At 33.0% G+C, this 22,291-nt stretch overlaps 1 protein-coding gene across 1 annotated transcript in view; it reads right to left on the reverse strand.

The window, feature by feature from the left end:
- The window catches only part of LAMA2 (laminin subunit alpha 2), a 391,580-nt gene that overhangs the window by 220,805 nt on the left and 148,484 nt on the right, over nt 1-22,291 (reverse strand). The window contains exons 13-14 of the mRNA XM_023529836.1: nt 8,664-8,768; nt 7,030-7,241 (exon numbers count right to left, since the gene is read on the reverse strand). Coding sequence (XP_023385604.1) covers nt 7,030-7,241; nt 8,664-8,768 — 317 coding nt within the window. The remainder of the gene's footprint in view (nt 1-7,029; nt 7,242-8,663; nt 8,769-22,291) is intronic.

A 22,291-nucleotide genomic window follows, 5' to 3' on the forward strand; every position in this document is an offset into this window, starting at 1 on the left:
GGATGTTTGTTTCTTTTTTTGTGGCTATTGTAAGTAGAACTGCTGTAAGAACTTGTGTACATGTATTTTTTGAGAAGCTGTTTTTAATTCTTTGGGGTATATATGTAGGAGTGGAAGTTCTGTGTCTGTCAATTTTTCTTAACACAACATAAGGTTTGGAAGAGTTACCAAACTAAGGATAGTTCTTGTTTATGTTGACATGAGTTGATGACCTATTCTTTGAGAAAAGAGATCCTGTTGTGTCATCTGTAAACATAGCCTAATCATCTTAATACATGCTCAATGCATTTTTTTGTTGAATAGGAAAAAGGATCGATACATGAATGGATGAATGGATGGACACAAGGCTAAATACATACATACATTAATACATAAATGATAAACAAGTGGATAGATGAATAGAATGTAGTTATATTATAAACAATTAGTAACAAAGTCCCTGACAAGCAATACACTAAAGCTTAGTATCTATATTTTAGATAAATAAAAGCAGATAAGTAGAAGACAAATTACTTGTTTGATATACCAAAAAAAAAATATTTAAAATGTGTTATTTTTCAGACTCAAGGCTAAAGGCCAGAAATCATCTAAATGTCTTGATACCTAATTGCCTGCAATTAATGGATTATCATATGATGAATTTATATTTCTTATCACTTTAATTTCAGAATTAAATGATTTCATGAGTGCTATATTAGTTGATTATCATATGAAAGACTATTATAATTTACTAAACAGTAGACTGGTCAATTTCATATAGATATAGTCCCAGGATTTTCAATATAAAATTGATATGCAAATTATAAAGAAAGTATTGGGAAATTACAAAATAGAAAAATGAGTAATTAAGTACTTTTTAAGAAACGATTTAAAATATAACCAAACAAAAACAAAAATATTTTCAATGAACTGCCAAATTTCATTTGTCTTTTGAACAACAGATGTTCTTTTCCTTAATCTATGTCACCATTTTGAGCTAAGAGAAATTTTAACACACAAACATTTTTTTCCTAGCAATATTCCACATTAGTATTCACTGAGCAGTCCCAGTGTTCATTAGGTTCTGCTACTTGTTAAATGGGATTTTAATGTGTTTAACAGTTTTAAGTGTTACTCATGAAGAAGGCTGGAGTTGTTGTTATTTTTTCCCCGCCTTCAATATGGTCATTTTGTTTTCTGGATACCAGGCTGCATTCATTTATATACGTAATGCTGGCAATAATAAAATCCTAAAGTTTGGAGATTCATGAACTATCAAAGATTTGTCAACTAAGTCAAATAAATGTTTTAGCTGGCTATTTCTCCTTATTACTATGTCTTGGCTATACAGATAAGGTGATGGATTAAGAGAAAATATATAATTATATAAGCTAGTTTCAGAATAGTGGAATCATATCAGAAACATTGTCCTGATACTACCTTAAAGATTGTTCTCAATATTTTTGTTTTACTATATTTTTTACCAGAGTTATATATGTTATGCTTCACTAAAAAAATAAAATTCAAAATTTCTTCAAAACAAGACTTTTATCTTAAAATCTCTTAAAATAATATTTTTTTCCTAACCTCTTTTTTTTACATATGAAGATATCCATTTAATTCTACTTTAATGAAAGTTACTTTGGCTTAGCCACCAAAGATAAAGATCTTATTGCTGTTATGTCGCTTTTTTCTATTTCATTTTGCTCAAAGCATAAGATAATGACTCAAAACTTTTTTTAGCTTTTGTCTTGTGGAAATTCTACAAAGTACTTAATTTGAGAAGCCTAATAATTTTTATTCAATTTCTAAAAAGACAACAAAATCATTCAGTGGCCCAATTATTGAGTGGACCACCTAGGAAAGAGATATTTTCTCCAAACATTTCAATTCCACATCAAACAAGAGAAATAACTGACAGAATCTGATACTGCTGCAGCCATTCATCAAAAATATACTAAATGTTAAGATGAGAATTCATATCTTCCTTAGTCCCACCAGTGTTCCTTATGCACACTTCTACTGCACTATTATAATATGGTCTCCCTTTCATACTTTGAAGTCAATGATCATTTATCTATCTTTATATCCTTGTTGCTTAGCCTAGAACTGTCACATCATAGCAATTATTATGTACTGAATATCTATTATGTTCTGTGCATAATAATGGGGCCTTGACCGATATCTCGTTTAAGTATCAATGAACCCAATGACATAATCGTATTTTTGTCCATATTTATGAATAAAGAACCTGGGGCTCAGAGAAATGATGTGCTATGTCTATATAATACAGTTAGAAAATGGTACACAGCACAAATTCAAACCTACGTATGACTCTAACACCAGTGATCATCTTGTTACCCTCACTGCCTCCCAACATATGCTAGATAGCATGTTAGGTGTTTTAGATATATCATTTTCTTACTTAGCTTTCGATCTTGAAAGTTAAATATTGTTTCTGCCATTTTAGAGAAGAGGGAACTGAGACTTAGAAAGGTACACAGGGAAGGTGCTCAGTAAATGTTAGCAGACTAAATGAATCCAATATTTACAGAATAAATTTGGGAGGCGGTCAAAGATTATGAGGAGGAAATACATGTGTGTTTATATCCTGGTTGAACTCTTACCAACGGCCTGATACCTAGCAAGTTGCATAAATCTTTTTAAGTCCTAGAATCCGCATCAGTATAATTTCTTTAAACTATACAGGTAATCACCAATATCATTACTTTCAAAAGAAAAAAAAGTATGCTATCAACACTCTTTCTGTGATTATCAAAAAGATTCCCTCTTAAATAAGGATTTTTTCTAAATTATTTATTATATAAATTCTGTGTAATATTTTTGATACAAAAAAAAAATACCCCAAATTTACTCTAAAAGCCATGTGAAAACATCTTGCCTTGAAAAGTTTCTGTATTTACTTTCAAGCAAGAAAGACAGATGGGTGCATAATGATAAAGTCATGATGGGCTCATGCTGTGGAAACAAACAACTCCAAATTTTCAATAGTTTAACAGAAAACGAAAGTTTACTCATGTAAAATCCTCTATAGGCCCGGATGACTGTTCAGAGTAGCTGACCTTCACGTGCTATCAATGTTTCAGGCTGTTTTGATCTTCTGGTAGCTGAACAAGCTTCAGAGAGTCTTATTCTGGCAATTCGATGCTTCCATCGTGTAGAGGGAGTGATATGTCACTTTAGTTTACATTTCATTGGCCAAATCAAGTCACATGATCGCGTCTACCCTCAGAGTTCAGGGAAATAAAATATTCCAAAAGGAGGAGATTGGAAATTTGATAAACTATACTATGTATACCATAAGGTGAAAAAAATATTTTTGCAAAGTTATTTATCAAACTGGTGTTTAAGAAAAGCTGAATAGGCTCCTTGATGAGTTAAATATCAGAGATGCTACTAAATCTAAGGTATGGAGAATTTTTAAAAAATTAATTAATTTTTTTTTATTATGGTGACATTCATTAACGAAATCCAGCATCAAGTGTAAAATTCAACAGTAAGTCATATATATTTTGCATTGTATGTTTGCTGCCCATAGTTAGGTTTCTTTCTGTCACCACATATTTGACCCCTTTTATCCCATTTACCTTATTCCCTCCCTCCCCACCCTGCCCCACGCTCTGGTAACCACTAGTCTATTGTCCATGTCCATGAGTCTCTGTTAGTTTGTCATGTATATTTGTTGCTTTCAGGTTTATATCTGACATATAAATGATATCACGTGGTTTTCAACTTTTTCTGTCTGGCTTATTTCGCTTAGTATGCTTATCTCAAGGCTCATCCATGTTGTTGCAAATGGCAGTATTTCATCTCTTCTTATAGCTGAGTAATATTACATTGTATGGTATGGAGAATTTAAAAGAGAAAGACGTGCAATTAGGTTAAGCTGATTTCTCTTACATTTTTGAAAGAAGGTTGACAATTTTGTTTTTTTATCTTTATCTTATCAATGAAGACAGTGGGAAGGAAATCAATTGATTTTATTCTATGGGCTTCTCAGCATTCTGGAAATGAATGACAACAAAACCTTTCACAATTTTAGAAATATCAGTAGATGTCTCCAAGTGTTCATGGTACTTAGAGAAAATGTTCTTCCTTGGAATAATGCAGTTCAGATAGAAATGCTTCATTTTTGTGTGCTGACTTATCATTAGCAAAGTGCTTTTGCGACCCACTAACACCATTCTCATAGTGACCTTACAAAAGTCAAAATCCTGAGCTACGATCCAGTTCTCCTTTCACTATTCAAGTCCGTCAATAGTAATCCACCCTTATCCATAGTTTCACTTTCCATGGTTTCAGTTATCCACAATCAACCATGGTCCAAAAAAATTAAATGGAAAATCCCAGAAATAAACAATTTATGTTATAAGTTGTGCATATTGTAGGTGGTGTGATGAAATTTCACAGCCTCTTGCTCTGTCCCACCTGGACCTGAATCATCACTTTGGTCAGTGTATCCAGGCTGTATGCATTATCTGCTCTTTGGTCACTTAGTAGCTGTCTTGGTTATTAGGCTGATTGTTGAGGTATAGCCACATATATTTACTTAATATTTTACTAATAAGTAACCCTTTTTTTACTTAATAATAGTCTCAAAGCACAAGAGTAGCGATGCTGGCAATTCAGATGTGCCAAAGAGAAGCCATAAAGTACTTCCTTTAAATGAAAGGTGAATGTTCTTGACTTAATAATTGATGGCAACGTGTTGTGCCAGGAAGCATCGAGCCCTACAAAGATTTCAGCAAAGCAGCCCCTGAAACAAGTGACACCAAGCCATTTATTGCAAATAAGGCATAGTTACACAGATGCATAGAATAGTTTTGGACTGAAAAATATAAAAATTACAGGAGAGACAGAGAGAACACATTTACATAACTTTTATTACAGTATATTATTATAATTGTTCTATTTTACTGTTAGTCTTTCTTGATAATACCTTACTATGCCTAATTTATAAATTAAACTTTGTCATGGATATGTATGTATAGGAAAAAAAAATAGTATACAGGGTTTGGTACTATTTGTGGTTCCAGATATCCCCTGAGAGTCTTAGAAAATATCCTTGCAGATAAGGGGGGACTATTGTAACCACATAACTGGAGGAATTTAAGCCCATTTGCTGAGAACTACCATGGACATAAACCCTCCTTAAATAACTCTAAACATGAATTTTTGTTTAGATAGCTTCGATTTACTTGTGCTTGCACACAAACTGTATACCAAGTTGGAAGCCTACTGTGCAAGACGAGTTGAAATCAATTCAAATAATGTTTTACAAATATGACTCGATCCACTAGTAGATTAGAGATAAATAAACTATAACAAGCTTATTGACTCAGAATTCATGCCGACGTTCAGGATCACCTGAAAAGGGTAGGAGTTTCAAATCTGACATTAGCTTTTACTTCTTGAACCAGAAAGCAGCCACCTACTTGGATTAGCTCCTATGTCAGTTCCCATAGCCATGCTCTGTGAACACATCACTCATATGTGGGAAAACTTCAAAAGGCTTCAAATGAAACTGATGATTTTAAGATGGGCAGACACTAAAATTATCTGACATAAATAAGGGGAAAATGCCTTTGGATTAGCTAGTCTGAGGAGCAATGCTGACAAAAATAAAAAAGCCCCCTAGCCAGTTTTTGTCAATTTGGTTATCAATCATTTTGAAAGCCAGAGGACTCATCTCTTATACTGTTTAAACATCATGACAATCTCTATTTACTAAATGGGAAAAAACATAATTAATTTCTAAGTGATACTTCTCCTCCTCATGGCATTTTAACCCAGCTTCTAGCAGAATTGCCTGGGTAAAAGAGGTACATTGTTTGGCAGTAGTCCTGTTTATGAATCTGTAATTCCCTCCTTTGGGAGATGGTAATGATTACACACAGTTGAAATACTACAAGTGAAAGACAAACGAGGTAGCACAAGCAAATGATGGGGCTTAGGGAGCATCAGCAATAAAAAGAAACCCTCTTATAGACAAACCAATACTGGAGACATTGCTTTGGTTATGTGTATGCCAAGCTGTCAGTTTGGGGTCAAATTTGATCGTCTAACCTAATCTGATTTAAAAGGTAGTTGCCATGATAGTTTGTGTTATTTATTATTAGAGTATAAAAGAAGAGGGAAAAAAAAGAGCTCATTCAGACAGAGGTGGTTTACATTTTGTCTGACAAACATTATTGTTTTAAAAATGGAAAGCATAGCAGCCTACATAAGTCAGATATGGACACGTTTGGTTCAAGTCAGGGAGTTCTCTGAGGGAAAAAAATGGAGAACAAAAAGGTGCTAACCTTTGGAAGTGTTCTAGGTAACGAGTACTTTGCATAATTATCACACATAATTTTCACAATACCCTGCAAGGTAGGAACTATTATCTCCACTTTACACTTGAAGAAATCAAGTTTCCACAAGGACCAATCCCTTGTCAAAGGTCACACATATAATCAGCAATAGAGCTTATTGAATTCCTAGTCAGGTTGGTTCCAAAGCTCATCCACTTTCTTTACACCATGCAGCCATTATAGTCTCATAGTGTTTTATAAAGAGACTTGTGACTATTTAAACGAAGGTGCTTATATTTCTTATTGCAAACTATATACTATTAAGTCAGAAACTAGTTAATATGTTAATGGGGGAAAATATTTTACAAAACAACTTTGTGAAGATAGGTACCCTGGAATTCATATCTTTTTAGTTTCCCACTATCTGAGTCATCATAAAGGAGACTTTATTTTCCAGTGTAGCATTTCTCAGTTTATGGATCATTTTTATAGCATGTTCTGGCAAAATTGCCAAGGAATCATCAATACTAATAAAGGGCTAAGGCAAATTCATTCTAGGTACTTAAGTTTTTAAATCTTTGATAGAAACACTTTTCAGAGAAACAGTGCTCCAGTATTATCTACTAATTAAAGACAACAGACCCCAGAGATCTTCAAAGTCACTATTATTGTAACATAGGCGTATTTGCCCCAAGGTAAATTTGTAAACACGGAGAGATGCAGTACTTGAGTTTACCTGAAGATGGCATCCACCCCAAGGCTGTATGTGGTTTGTATGAGGACTCTCTTTAAATCCACAAGCACAGTCATAAACTCTTTTCTACTGACTGGGATATTTGTGCCATGTACAGTAAATAATTCTTCTTTAAGTGACAATATATTAATGTGTTCTTCAGATGGTTGCAGATACACCTCATCTTGGGCTGTGCTGATTCTCAAGTCATTTCCCTAAAGGGGAAAAAAAAAGTATAAAAGGGTAAAACTGTGAAAAGAGGGTAGGTATAAAAGGGTGAGAAGTGTCCGTATTTGAATTTTCCACTTTGTGGATTACCCTCAGGTTTTTAATATCAGGTTGGCTTTCCTTGTCATTCAGCATTTTTCTGGTGTATATGAAATTCAGAGCAGATGATTTAAATAATAGCCTCCACCAGGTGCATTACAAAGTATAAGCTTCTTGGTTATACATGACCTTTCTCCCCACTCCTCAATTAACTAAAATAATAGATACCTGGTAACTCATACATGTATATGATTACAAATACTTTGATTTTACACAAGTGCACAAAAAACGTATATTTCAAATATATTATTTTATGGTGAATGTGGGTTGTATAGGAAAATAGGAAAGAAAATGAATAGTATATTAAACTATTGTTTTAAAGAACTTTTCTATATTTAAAATAAAGCAAGATAAAACCCTGCAGTCTACTGTTTATGATAGGATGGTGGCGTCATAATAGGGAGTATACTGACTGACCTGTGACACTTAGGTTACCCTTCTTAGTTTATGCATATTAATAATATATAGCTTCTCAGCATTTTATATTTAGAGAACCCCTTTCATTGCGAAGGAATTCCAAGATATACTTCGGTTTCATAGTCGCGCACATACATATATACATATGTAATTATCACCCATACCACTTCATCTAATACTGGAAATACTTATTTTGGGGGAAGAATTTTGTCAGTGATTCACATATATGAAAGGTTCAAGACAAAGAAAAACAGAGCCTGGTGCTAAATCAACATCAATCCATTCAGAATCATAAATGCGTATGCAAAGTGTGTGCCTTTGACTATGTGTGAGTGTTGATCAGAGGGGTCTGAGAAAAGGTGGGAGAGGCCTCTAAGATAATTTTAGGCTTCCAGCATTTTGGAATTGCCTATGGCCCTTCGAATTCTAAAAGCATTTTTTCCTATAACTTTCTTAACATAAATTAGGAGCTTTAAAGTCAAGATTTAACTACACCTAAATAAACAAGTTTCCTTTTTCATTTATTTCTGCCTAACATAAACAAAGAAGTAACCAATAAATTCTACTTGGAAGCAAGGGGGAGATGGAAAAAATGCAACTAAGTAAATCAGCATTTGCCTATACATTTTTATCATACTTATTTTCTTGGGAACATGTTTTAAATTTAAATTCCAAGTCTGTTCTAAATGTATCCTTTATCATTGGAATTTAATGACTATATTCAGTCTTCTAGATATATCTCAGATTGAAACATGAGACGAATAAAAAATTCTCAAGGTATATTTTTCTATAGTAGTATGTAAATTAATGTCAAACCAACCAGGTAAAGAATAACCTCAAATAACATAAGAGTGTAAAACAGTTGAACATAAATGACTCTCTCTGTACTGTACCTCTAAGATAATCATAAGCTGGAGTATGCCCTCTGTATCTTCTTCTTCTTCTTCTTCGAGGTCATATGATACCGTAAATGTCAGTTGTCCTCCAGCTGCTGTGAGCTACAAGAGAGGAGATGTGTAATCATTACAGGCCAGGAGATAGGCTATTAAATCATAGTTTACTTATTTTAAAATCACTTTATTGTTCTAGAGGGCAGGATTTAGAAGAAGCAGAAATCACAAGAGTGCAGCGTGAGAATGATAGACATTTCTTTAGAAGTAACCTTTACACGAACCTTAGCCATCAACGGCAAGCCTGACACAAATATAAATTCAGGTATTATTTTCCCCAGTATTGCAGGCTTGCTGAAGTAGGTTAAGTTCCATGAAACCAAACACAGCCCCTCCTGTCATTTTCCTAGTCTATAGCTTGAGCTTTATAATTTCCTAACAGAGAAAGATCTTTGTCAAAACTGGGAGATTTCTAGCCATCCCTGAGGGTCACTCACTTTCTGTGGGTCTAAATGCTTTCAACAAAGCCATCACTCCATTTGACAGGCACTTTACATAGACTATAAGCTAAGCTGGGAAATGTTGTTGGTCAAAGAAAAGTAAAAGAGTAGCATCAAATTTTATATTATGATAAAATTTAATCAAAACTCCCAAAGAAGATACACTGTCCCCTGTGCAATCAAATATGCTTAATTTGAATGAATGTTATTATCCCTTTTCATTAAACAAACTTGTTTCCTTTCAATACGCACATTAAGCCCCATATAATGTATGCTTGAGGTTTACATCTTCTGACATTGACAGTAACCTTGTAGAAAGAAAAAAAAAATAGGAAAGCAAGATCATTTATAGGACAGAAATCAACATTGGAGCTTGAGTGACAGATTCAATGCAAATGCTGCATTCCTTTTTAAAAAATTCCACTCCAGCATTGTAAATAAAGATATTCATAAAACAAAGCTGATGATTTGTATTCTGCTGTTTCCTCCAGCTGACAAGCAGAGACCTAGCTCTGCAGCCGTTGGCTCTCTGTGGCCTCTCAGGGCAGACCCTGACCGCAAAGCAATTCCCCGTGATGCACTGGATGGAGGAGGAGGAACCCAATTCCTCTCAAAGTTGTTCCGTAGGGAATCATACATAGCTCACTATGGCTGATTAAACAGGGTTTTTAAATTGCAGCTCTGCAATGTCTTCTAAGAGCTCATTACATGGTGCTCTATAAGGAACTAAAATTCAGAAAACTTTTATTCCCTTGCTCTGCTGAGAAATAGCCTAACTCTAATGTCTTTTCACATATAAAATAATAAATATCTGCTTGGACTGTAGCACTTGGCATTATTGTGAGTAATGAGGGATGAATCTATGTAAAAGGTTTTTGGTTCTATTGAGATAAGCATCCAAAATATCACAGAGCATGCTTATTCAAAATCAGCCAGACGTTTTCTCAATGAGAGGAGTCTAGAAAGGCAGCACAAAAAGAATAGTTTATATATTTCAAAGAGGACTGAACTGTTTAGAATTTCCTAAATTAGTAAAAATATTTAGTAGGAAGTAGGATTGAGTTTGGGAAGGACATTGTGACATAGATCTATAATGCTGCATAACTTTTGAGCTTCCAAATATATTTTGATTATTTAAAATTTGGATCACATCTTCTTATTTTTCTGGACTATGTTTACCCCACAAAAAGAAAAATAATCAACTTAATTCTTGAAATTAATTTAAGAAATTGCCACATATTTCCAAAATAAGAAACTCGGTATTAAAGATAATTAAAGGTAATTCCCATTTTGCCAACAAAAGAGCCAAAGTGTGTGTAATTTCAGTATCTTAGAGTCTAAGACTTAAGATGAAATATAAAAATGTTTGATTTGCTACAATAATGGAATTGTTAATGTTATTTTCATATCTACTTATAAAATTATAAAGTCATATAATATATAAAGTAATACATGGGAGAACAATGAGGGTGGGAATGTGGAAAGAAGGAACAAATAGCTTTATAGAAAAAGATAGAAAAAGAGAGGGGCCTTATGCAGGTCAATGACAATATAAAATGTGAACTAAGGAATAGATTTAATTCAACCTATTCTCCTGAGGATAATAATAGTAGTAAAAATAAAAAAAATATTTTTTACTCATATTTTGTATAGCATTTTTCTCCAACTCTTCCATGCATCTTTGATACCCATGATTTGGATTATTAGAACCACTTTTTGATTATCTAACACGTTACATGAGTGAATTCATTTTAATTCCACCTAACTGATGTGAAAACAATTTTTGAAAGATGCATGATAACGTTACTAGATGTTTTTCTCTCAAACTCCAAGTATCTATTTCCACAATATTAGAATCATTGCCTTTTTTTCCTTCATCCTAGAGATATATATATATTTATGATCACCTCTATATAACTACTTAGTCAAGTACTTATTTAAGTAATTTTTTAAATCGCTTAAGATATCATCCTGCAATTTAGAGGTTGTACCCCTAAAAGCACATATTTTCTACTAAATTTCTTTTCCTCTATTTTTTCTTCAATGCCATAATCTCTTCATAAGCAGGAAAACCAAACACTTCTTGGTGTTGTTTCCAGGTAATGAGTACATACCATTGTATGAGAGTCTTTATAACAAGTCAGTTATAAGACAATCTCTGTTTTCTGAAGGATATTGTTTTTCAGGGAAAAAGCTTTGAAAATATTCAGGTATAAATGGTCTTTTGGTATAATTTTGGATGAAGATCTCTCTGTCCCCTCTTCATCTATTTACTGCTTCATCTTCCAAATCCCACCTTCGCTGGGCTCCTCCATGTCCTTGCTTCTCCACTCTCCAATAATGCCTTCAGTATCCCAATCTTCACTATCTCCATCAAATCAAATGTTCTTAGGGCTGCCAGTCATTAATTGACTTTATTGTCTCCTGTAGCTATCATCTATGGTTATGTATTAGTTTCACTGTCAAACTCTGAGGTATTGGGCATTACACTCATTTTCTTTATTCTTATCCATTTGACCTTTCTTATTTTATCTAGTGCAGCCTGTCTTTCATCCTTAGTACTCCATTAAAATGTATCTTGAAAGGTCATTTATCAACTCTATCTAGCTACCACTAATGGACTTTTTGCTTGGTTTTTATGTGACATGTAATAGTTCTTAAAATTCTTGACTCCTTTGTCTTCTATTGCACCAAAATGTCCTGATACTCCTTCCCCTGCCCTGGCCATACCTCTGTCACATTTATATATACATTTTTCTTTATCATTCTATATTAATTGTACAAATATCTCCAAGACTTTTACTTCCTTTTAGTTATCCTTTCTCACGGTCCATTCCTCTCTCAGGAATTGAACTATGTTTACACCTGGTTCATCAATCTGTATCTTCCATTCTGTTCTGTGTCCCTATATTAGTTTGTTTATGATTCCATGACAAGTAGCACAGATTGGGTGGCTTAGCAACAGAAATCTGAGATCAAGGTATCGGCAGGGTTGGTTTCTTCTGAGACCTCTCACTTTGGCTTGTAGATAGCCATCTTTGCCCTGTGTCCTCACCTGGTCTTCCTTACTTCTGTATTTGTCTGTGTCCCAATTTCCTCTTCTTATAAGGACATGTTATATTGGACTAAGACCCATACTAATTACCTTATTTTAACTTAATTACCCCTTTAAAAATCCTTTTTCAGTCATTCTGAGGTTCTGGGGGTTAGGACTTCAACATATAAATTTGGGGGTAAATAAAATCCAGCCTATAACAGTATTGTACTGAGTGATTGTTCAATAATGTCTCAAATTCTTAAAATGTCCACTGTTAATCTCATTATCTAGATCTTCCTAGGAAACAAATTTTGATTTGATTATTTTCTCAAATTTGATTATTTTCTCATCTTCCATGATTGGGTTGAGTCTATTGCTTTATTTCTCTATTTTAAATTAGAAACTGTAGGTACAACATAATATTATTTTCACTTTATTATTTATATCATATTAGTTTACTGATCTTATTCACTTAAGATGCTTTTTGTCTGACTTTCTATTCCCATTGCCACACCAGACTTACTAAGTCCCCATGAAGCATTTGAATTCAATTCTCTGAGTTCAGTCTTCCTGTTGGGGAAAGTTTTATCAACTGTTACACATATGCTGTACTTCCCTAATGAAGAACTTCTGGTAATCTGGGATCTATATTATCATTCAATTTTCTGTCAGGCTAAATACTCTCTAGGATCTATCTAGCCCCTTGTTTACAAACTCTGTGCAGAAGTGCCCCAGGGTACCACAGTGAAATCACAAAGGCACTGTGGAATATTGCAAATGTTTGAAGGAAATATAGTAGCACTATATCTCTTAGAAACCACACGAGCACTTAGCTTGAGCTAGTTCACAATTTTAACTTAGATAATGCTATATTCCTTCAAAGGATGTTCTCAGAATTTTGAGTATGTTTTGGTTTACTTTCACTTTCAGCCGTGTTATATCTTTGTTAAGCACAGTTTTCAGTAGATGTTGTGATAAAAACCGAGTATAGCACAAAAATCAATGTGAAACAAGAAATATAGGTAGACATGTTTGATTTGATTCTAGGTTTGAAAAACTGTATTACCAAGCAGAAACACAGATTCTGTTAGTAAGTAATTGTGGTTATTTTTGAAGAAAACACATTATTATATTGTCAGAATTTATGTGCATTATCTTTTTAAATGATTGCTAAGTTGTTAAAACATAAATATTATTAAGTTGTTTGGCCCTAACTACTGTGGCATATTTCAGTTGGTCAGGAGTCACTGTAAAAAAGTAAGGAGACACAAAGAGTACCATGAATTGAAAAAGTTTGGAAACTTTTGATCTAGCCTCTTTTTATATCTATCTATTCTGCTACTTGGATTTGCTAAAGCTAATTTTCCTGCTAAAATTCTCCTCCTCATAGCTCTCTGACCATTCAAATTTCGCTTTTCTTTCTTTGCCTGGCTGATGTCTCACTGGTCCAAAAACTAAAAGGAAAAAGGTTTTTCAGTGATATTCTCAAAGTCTACTGAGGAGTCAGTGACAACCGTAACAAAAAGAGCTATAGGATTCTAGAACAGGTAGAGCTCTGTATAAACCAGCTTATAAATCATTAACATTGAGGAATTCTAACAATACAACATATGACATTGGTAAGTTATGTGTACTGTGTATAACTTTGATTTTCCACAATTTTGAACTTTGTAGATTGAATTTATTAATATTATCCTTGAGACTTTCAAATTGTCCATTTTGTAAACAACATTTATTAGTGTGATTTTTCAGAGCACTGTATGTACAGCCAATAGAACATTTGATTTTCTCCTGCTATTTAGAAACTAAACTGTCATCGTTTTATTGGCTAGAGAAATATGGCCTTCCCCAAGTAGAAGTAAGTGCAATTCCAGTACACTTTAAGGCAATTCTTATATTTACTAAATAGCTTAGACTACATTTACCAGAAAGTTGTATTATTTTTCAATACAAAGAGAAAGTAAATTTAATGAGAATAGTTCATTCTAGAAGGGTCCACAAAGACCTAGCCTTTTACCTTCCTCCATATCTATTAAGCAAAATTGTTTTCAGGAAGATTCAGATATCAAACTGAGAAGACATGGCCAGGATAAGCAGTAGCACCCATTCATTCCCGGAGGTAATTCAGTGCTAAACTCTTCACTCTCCTGATCCTCAAATTTACCCCATTAAGAAAAGAACAACACAAGTAGCTGTTTCCCATGAGTACCTGTTTAAATTCTACCTCCAAGGGGAAAGAAACAGCTTGTTTGCAAGTGACATTATAGTTACTCTGCAATATATAACCTAATGCCACACATAATAATGTAATATGCATGCAGCACATTGCATTAAAGATTTAATGATGCAGAAAAGTTTTCCCTCATGAGTGAAAAAGGCTAAAGGTAATTCATAAAACTAAATTTTACAAATGTATTTAGAATTAGGGTGCCTGTGTTCTATCCTATCTCTCTCTCTCTCTCTCTCTCTCTCTTTTTTTTTTCCCAAACTCAAGAAATATAAATTGAGGGGAAGGATGGGTGATCTATGAGGAAATTATTTTCATAAAATAAGCCTGGAATATTGGTTCTCTGATGTCAGGATATCAGCACTCTTACTCCACTAAATGGGGTGTAAAACCTAATATATGCTTTTGCTTATCAGAGCAAATATTTCAGGAGGAATATACCAAAATTAAATGAGGAAAAACTTTGTGATATTGAACAGGATAAATGAAACATATCTATCAAGTTCAGCATCACAAACAGAGCAAGCAATCCATCATTCTCGATTCCAAATCCCAGAGCCTTAAACTCTGAAAAGGTATCCTTCCCACATAAGTGGTTATTAATGCATCAATTCATGGAGTTCTCTTTTAACATAGAAACAGTATTCCATTGCAGGTTTTGTTATGCATTTCTGTACATGTATAACATTGAGATAAGAGGACGTTTCTCTTCTTTCAAAGCTTGGTAACTATTAGAATAGAACAAATGTGAGGGGATGCTGTATTAGAGAAAAGGCAGAATTTACATGGGAGCTCTTAAAGTTCTACCACCTTTAATGCATAGAAAACAGACTAGGAGTAGTAGGTATCAATCAGAGACAATACATTCTAGAAATGTTGGTTTGGAAGGTAAAAGACCCCATTATATAGTACAGGGATACAATGAAGAAAATCCTGAGGAATTCTACTTTCTGCCTGTCTTCATTCTTCCCTTCTTTTCTTCCTCTCCACCTGCTTTTCTTGCCTTCTTTCTTTGTACTAATTTTCTTTTTTTCTCTTTCTTCCCTTCTTCCTGCTTCTCCTCCTCTTCCTCTATCTTTTCTTCCTCTTCTTTCTTTTTTTTGGTATTTATAGCAGAACTTTGACATTATTTATTTTGTAATAACAACTATGTCCTTTTCACATATGCAATTATTAGAACTAGTTTGAGGAAGGGTCTGACTTTGGTATCTTTTTCCTTTTAGACTTGGCCACTTTCAACCTGATAAGAGTATATTGCATTCTTTTATATTTTGTATCATCTAAATTTCATAAGTATCCAAAGTAGCAATGAAAATTATGAGAGTAACAGGGCTAAGGCCGGAGTTTTGTAGCAGCCCATCAGAGACACTCTCTCAGCAGAACACTAGTCATTGCATCCCAGTCTTCCAACTGCCTACGAAGCTATTCAACTTTGTCTATTCTTCCCAACTTTCAACAGGATTTTCCAAATCCTCATAACTTACCTCCTAACTAATATTTACATACAATGTTTCTTATCAATAATGCCAAGATATTAATTACAGTGTTTTGACTATCAGAAGGAAAACAAAAATAATTTTGAGAGACATATATAGGGAAATTGAGAAGTCAGTATGAGTTTTTCATACAAGTCTTTGTTAAAGTAATTGTTTATTCACTCAAATAACACCAACCTTCAGCATAAGTTTTCTGTCTCCTATATGACAAGGTAAGGCCTAATTTTACTTCTCTATACTCAGTTATAATTCAAAGCAAATGGAATTATAAGGGTTTGATCCGGTAAGCATGTTTCTGGTTGCAACTAAAAAACAGACAATTAGGGGTTCTTATATAATAAGTCCAGAGTTAGACAGACCACATTTAAAGTACAACAAATTATACTTTTTTTCCTATTTCATGTATATTTTACAAGCATTTAGATCCATTCAGGGGCACTTAAACATATAAACACCCCATGAATAGATTTTCTTAATGGAAGATGATGAAGTGCTTACAAGTACAATATCCCATATGATAAATTAGTATTTAATGTTGCTCTAAGTTTTCTGACTTAGAGAACTATGCGCTGCTCTTTGGCATGTGCTGATCAAAAACTGAGTTGAAACAGTACAGTCTCAACAGATGTGAGTAAATGGTAGTAGCCAAATTCTCCAAACTACTTTTTGTTATCAAGCCCAAACTCAAAAACAAGGTCTTTGCAACAGCTGTTTTCTGTTTTGTTTACTTATGTTTTGATGGAACGTTCCATTTAGCATTCTTGCTGTGGGTTGGATTAATTTATGTGTAAATATTCAGTACAAAAAATACATGTAATACATAATTAAACATTGATCTAACCAAATCATAAATTATAATTTTATATATACATACATTTCTTATTGACTAGGACTTAATTTTTTTTTAAGTTCTCTGCCAAGGAGACAGAAAACTGCATGCTCATTATATATCACATTGATACTGATTAAAATAACAGAACATACTTTAAATCAAGTTCCATTAAGTTAAAGAGAAACAGACTTAATATTTTCCCATACATGACAAATGAATAAAAACAAAATATATAATCCTTGTGGAAAATTTATAAGAACACTGTAAAAAAGAGATAGCAACATTGCTATTTTCTATTTCGATGAGAATATTAGTTAACCTTTCTCTTACTGCTTACTTTGTCTTATAAAGATATTCATTACTGTGGATAGTATGCGTCTAGCTAGTATATAGCCTTTTCCTCTCTTATTGCAAAAGTAGAGAAAAAAGTGTAAAAAACAGAGTTCGCATCTCGCCCATAGGTAGTCCTCAACGTTTATACCCTCAACAACACTGAATATGACTGGAAGGGCTGAATTAATTGAGGTTTAAATGACCTCAATTAATTTTAGGTGACATTGTTTAAATATACTTTGAAATAGCATTTTTCTCACAAAAACAGCAACCAGAGCACCAGTCTTGGAATATTATTTTGATTTGATGCTAAATTGACCTACCACTCTTTCTTTTTCTATCTTCCCACCTTCTTGAACTCTGCAGGTAATTCTTTATTACAGTTGTAGAAGCTGGTTGTGAATTTTAGAAGAAAAAAATCCCAAAGGTGCAATGGAAACTAAGTCATACCCCAGAGAAGAATCAACAGGCCAATAAATTCTTCCAGAATAAGCAGATAAAGAGTCGTGTTAGCTTTCTGACATCTCTATTAATATAGAAATCAAATATAAATCACAAAAAAAGATCAAGCTCATACCTGGAGATTTTCTACACCTAGATTTGGATTGTGTTTGTGCCTTTAAATGCTGTATGGCTTGTGTGAAAGTTACGTATGCTTTCAGAGTCTCAGTTAATTTTCACTAAAAATGATCTGAATTACACCTATCTCAGAAGTTTGTTCTGAGGATGAAATGAGAAAATACACATAAAATTCTTCACTTTGTACTTAGCATACAATATATAGTTAATAAATGTTTTAAGTTATACTGTTTTAATAGGGATTATTTTTGAACTTAAAATATCATACATACTGCACACAGAAAACCTAATTATAACGATATTTATTTCATGATTCTAAACGCACTTTAAAAATCTTAGAGTTTCTGAAAGAGATCAAAGTGATGGCAAGATTCAGATCTTATTCATGTTTTAATGTTTCCCTATGGTACTTTGCATAAGTGTCTTACAAATAGTACATGCTGCATAAATATCTGCTGAATTTTAATAAAATTCAACACTATATATTATTTCAATGAGTTATAGATGAAGAAAACATTAAAAAAAGACAAATCTATACTACCCCTATGAGATATTTTGCGGTTGCTATTAAAATAGGTCTTTAATGTTTTCTCTATTCTTACCTTTATTAGTCCTAAAAACAGATCAGAGGAAATATGTCTATTTGAGCTTTTTGGTGATTTGAGCTTACTATAGGAACTTACTGTACTACTGACTGGCGAAGTACAAATGAGTTTGTTTGAAAATAAGAAACCTTTAGCAATTGGAAAGTTTGATCTGCAGTTAAAAGGAAAAATCAATATTTAAGTCATCTAGACATTTACACACATTACATAAAGCAACTCTATGTCATTACTTTTCACCAGCTTCTATATGCTAGAATAATGGTGTAAACTCCAGAACTCACTATATTTTTTTATAAGTCATAAATACATTTTCAATATATTCTGATATACTGACAAATGACATACTTTCAGTATTTAGAAGACATCTAGTGTATAGATTAAAAAAAGCAATGATCCAACTGCAGTCACAGCTTGACATCGCCATTTAAAAGAGTAGTTGATGAATTAGAGTTCATCCAGAGGTGTGACCAAAATGTTGATAGCTGTGAAAGCTTAGCAAGAGGTTTAGAAAGGTAATGAACTATTTAACTTTAAAATAGAGAAGACTTAGGGAAAACATAATTGTTTTCTTCAAACATTTGAAGGTCTATCATATATGTTAGAAAGAAAAACTGCTCTTTTTGTAGCACCAACATAGAACCTACGAAAGGAAGCAGAGGGAAGGGGAGACTTTTTGATCGTGTGTAAGGATTAACTTCTAATATCTAGAACTGTTGAAAATGTAATGACCTACCTCATAGGGTATCTATATCTCTGAAGATTTATGAATAGAGGTCCGTTGGAGTGAGATGATGGAGAATGAATGCCTACACCTTTGAGAGTTTGGACTAGATCTGGTATCACTTGGCAACTTCCAATTTCACCATGGCTAAGTTTTACAGCTAATTTATTAATGGTTGGTTAATTAAAAAAATAAGGTAACACTTTGCAACTTCTATTGTAGAGCACCAACATAGTATTTAGATTTATATACACCTATTCCCTGCTCTGTGATGTTAAAGTATTTATAGGCCAGAACAACACATTCGATAAGAGAATACTACTTGTATAGACAGTAGCAAAGAAACAGAATGGCACAGTGAAAAAGAGGATGTGTTCTAAAGCTAGACTTCTGGAAGGAAAATAGTCAGATCTGCCCCTTATTAGCTGTATGAGACTAGAGTATTTAATTTCTCACATCTTCATCTGGAAAATGAAGATGCTACAACAGTATCAGGAATTCTTGCGAGAATTCAATTAAATAATCTAGAACAGTGCTTGATACTTTATAAATGTTAAACAAAGTTTAGCTGCTATCATTATATTTATTGTTGCCATTGTGTAAAACAATCTCCAGAAATTTGTAACCACCCAGAACAAGATTCTCTGACTACCTTGTCATTGCAGCAAACTAGTATAATCTGGATTTTTAAAGTTTGAAAACAAAAATATCTACTACTTTTTTTTTGCAAGATATAGATAATATAAAAATATACTAGGTCACAAAAATTAGGTGGACCCAATTACTGAACTATATATAATCAAGCTAACATTTATATGAAACTTTAGAATTTCAACAGCACTTTTCCACATCATTTTATTTAATCTATAAAAATTTTGTAGTGTAGGTTTATTATTATTATTAATGAAGAAATTGAGGCTCTAAAGAGGTTGAATTGTTCAAAGTCACACTGTTACTTTAGTGATATTGAGATACATTTTTGATTTATGTTTACCTTTTTAAATATTTCCTCTCAAGTCTCCCTCTTTCTCTCTCAAACATTCTCAGTGTGCACGGTGTCTATAAGGCAAAGGTCATGTGCTTCAGCAGACAACTGATCCCCTCTCTAATCTTAGTCCATACATTTACTGTGTTACTTTGGGCAAATTAACTTAATTCTTAAGTATAAGTGGTGTTGTGTCTAAAAGAGAATGAAAATATCTACCTTGAAGAATTTTTACAAGGAATTTATGAGAGGAACCATGTAAAACATGTTCTCCGTGTTCTCTACTAAGCATATAGAATTTATTTAAACATTACCTCATTTTCTCTCCTAATTAATCTAGAAATTCAGGAAGTTCCAATAGGTTTGTTAATTTGAGTCTAACTTCTGTAGAAAAAAACACTATTTTTTCTTAAACATAAAAATATACTACCTTCACTAATAAAATGAAGCAAACAGAGTAAAACTTTGCTAACATACTCTATTGGTGAGAGATTTATGAGAACAAGTATTTCTACTCACTGGTGGTGGTATGTATAAAACCTATGGGATCAATTTGGCAATATCTATTCAAATTACATACACACATTGACATTCTACCTCTGGAAATTTATCCACCAGTTGTATTCGTACAAAGAAAATACAGCTAGGCACATGGTTATTCATTGCAACAATGTTTGTAGCAGAAAAATATTGAAAATAGACTTATGTCCATCAACAGTGACTGTTAACAGACATATTAATAATGATAATGGGGATGCCAAACACTCTTCAATGTGGCTATACACATATTAACATTTAATCCTCAAAATAAAACTCATACAGCCTTATGAGATAGGTATATTTTTGCTGTTGTTACATTCAATTTAAAGATGAGAAAATAAAAACGTCGAATGATTACATAACTTGCTCAATGTTAAAAAGCTGGGAGGTGGTGAAACCAGTATTTAACCTCATGGCCTAGCACTGGAGTCAATGTTAAACCTCTTTGATGTCTGCTGAACAAAGAAGGATCTTTATTCATTAATGTGAAATTATCTTCATTAAATAAAACTATAATGTGCTTTTATAATGTGTATGTCATACTACTATTTGTGTAAAATGAGGAAAAATAATTATATCTATGTATGTGTGCGTGTGTAAAACAGAAATGTAGAAATAGAGAAAATAAGAGTTAATCTCAAAGTACATGGTAGTTACTATTTGATATTATTTGTATTCTTAATTTTATCAGGTGAATGACTCTAATAGAATCAGCATTACTATCTGGAATACCTGAGGGAAGTCAAATATTTGTGATTTAAGCACCTGAAAAAATGCCCCTGGTAACCAATTAAGGAAAAAAAAAACTGCTTTAAAAATATATTTAAAGTGGTTTCTGGAAGAGCAATGCTAAGAACACACAAAAGGGAATTAGGAGACTATTAGCCAGCCCTGCTCAAACCAGATATGTAATTATAAAAGTATTTGTGACATGATGTCTCGGTTTGAGTATGTCACAGAAGTATGACATTAAACAAATATATACCTCGGTGAGCTTTAAAATGATCATCTCTACTGTGTAAATTTCAACGACTTTCCTGCTTATTTGTTTGTTATTTTGAGATTTATATGAAGTAATATTTATTAATACATTTTAGAAGCTATACATATGTATGCTTTTATTATTTGATACCTTTAGTTCTAAAATTCCCTGACTTAAATAACAATAGAAATCTAATGCCTATCAGATCATAAAATTTCAATTAAATGTTCAAAATCTCTTGCTTCACTAGGGTAATTCTTTAAAATGCAGAAATGATTGCATTAAAGTAAGTGTATTACACGGTATTTTAGATATACTTTCACTTCATTCCTTTTTATTTTTAGTGGGTAAATCATTAGGATAAAATACCCTCAAAAGAATGTACAAATTTTATAAAACATATTAGAAGTAGGTCAGAGTTCAGCCTCCCTATCTTAACAAACACAAAACCAGAAGTAAAAATAAATAAATAAATAACAATGGTTAAAGTTTAAAAACAAAGCTGAGCATTTCTTATAAGCTATATAAGAAAGTTTTTGATTTTTCTACTAAGTTCCCCAATTCCCATAAACCATAAGTACCCTTTTCTAAGGAAGGGTGTACAAACAGTGTTCTTTACTATTTTCTAAGAAAACAGAGTTCCTGCCATACAAAGGCAGACAGACCCTCAGGACACTCCAAAGTTCCTGCTAAGAGTTCAAAGTGGGGCATAAAAGCAGTCCTATCAATCATAACATGAAACACACACTTTCTCACACTCTCACGGGGGTGCAAATATTTATGCAGCTTTGAAC

This window comes from Pteropus vampyrus, unplaced genomic scaffold (genome assembly GCF_000151845.1).
Source record: "Pteropus vampyrus isolate Shadow unplaced genomic scaffold, Pvam_2.0 Scaffold43, whole genome shotgun sequence".
Taxonomy (NCBI): domain Eukaryota; kingdom Metazoa; phylum Chordata; class Mammalia; order Chiroptera; family Pteropodidae; genus Pteropus; species Pteropus vampyrus.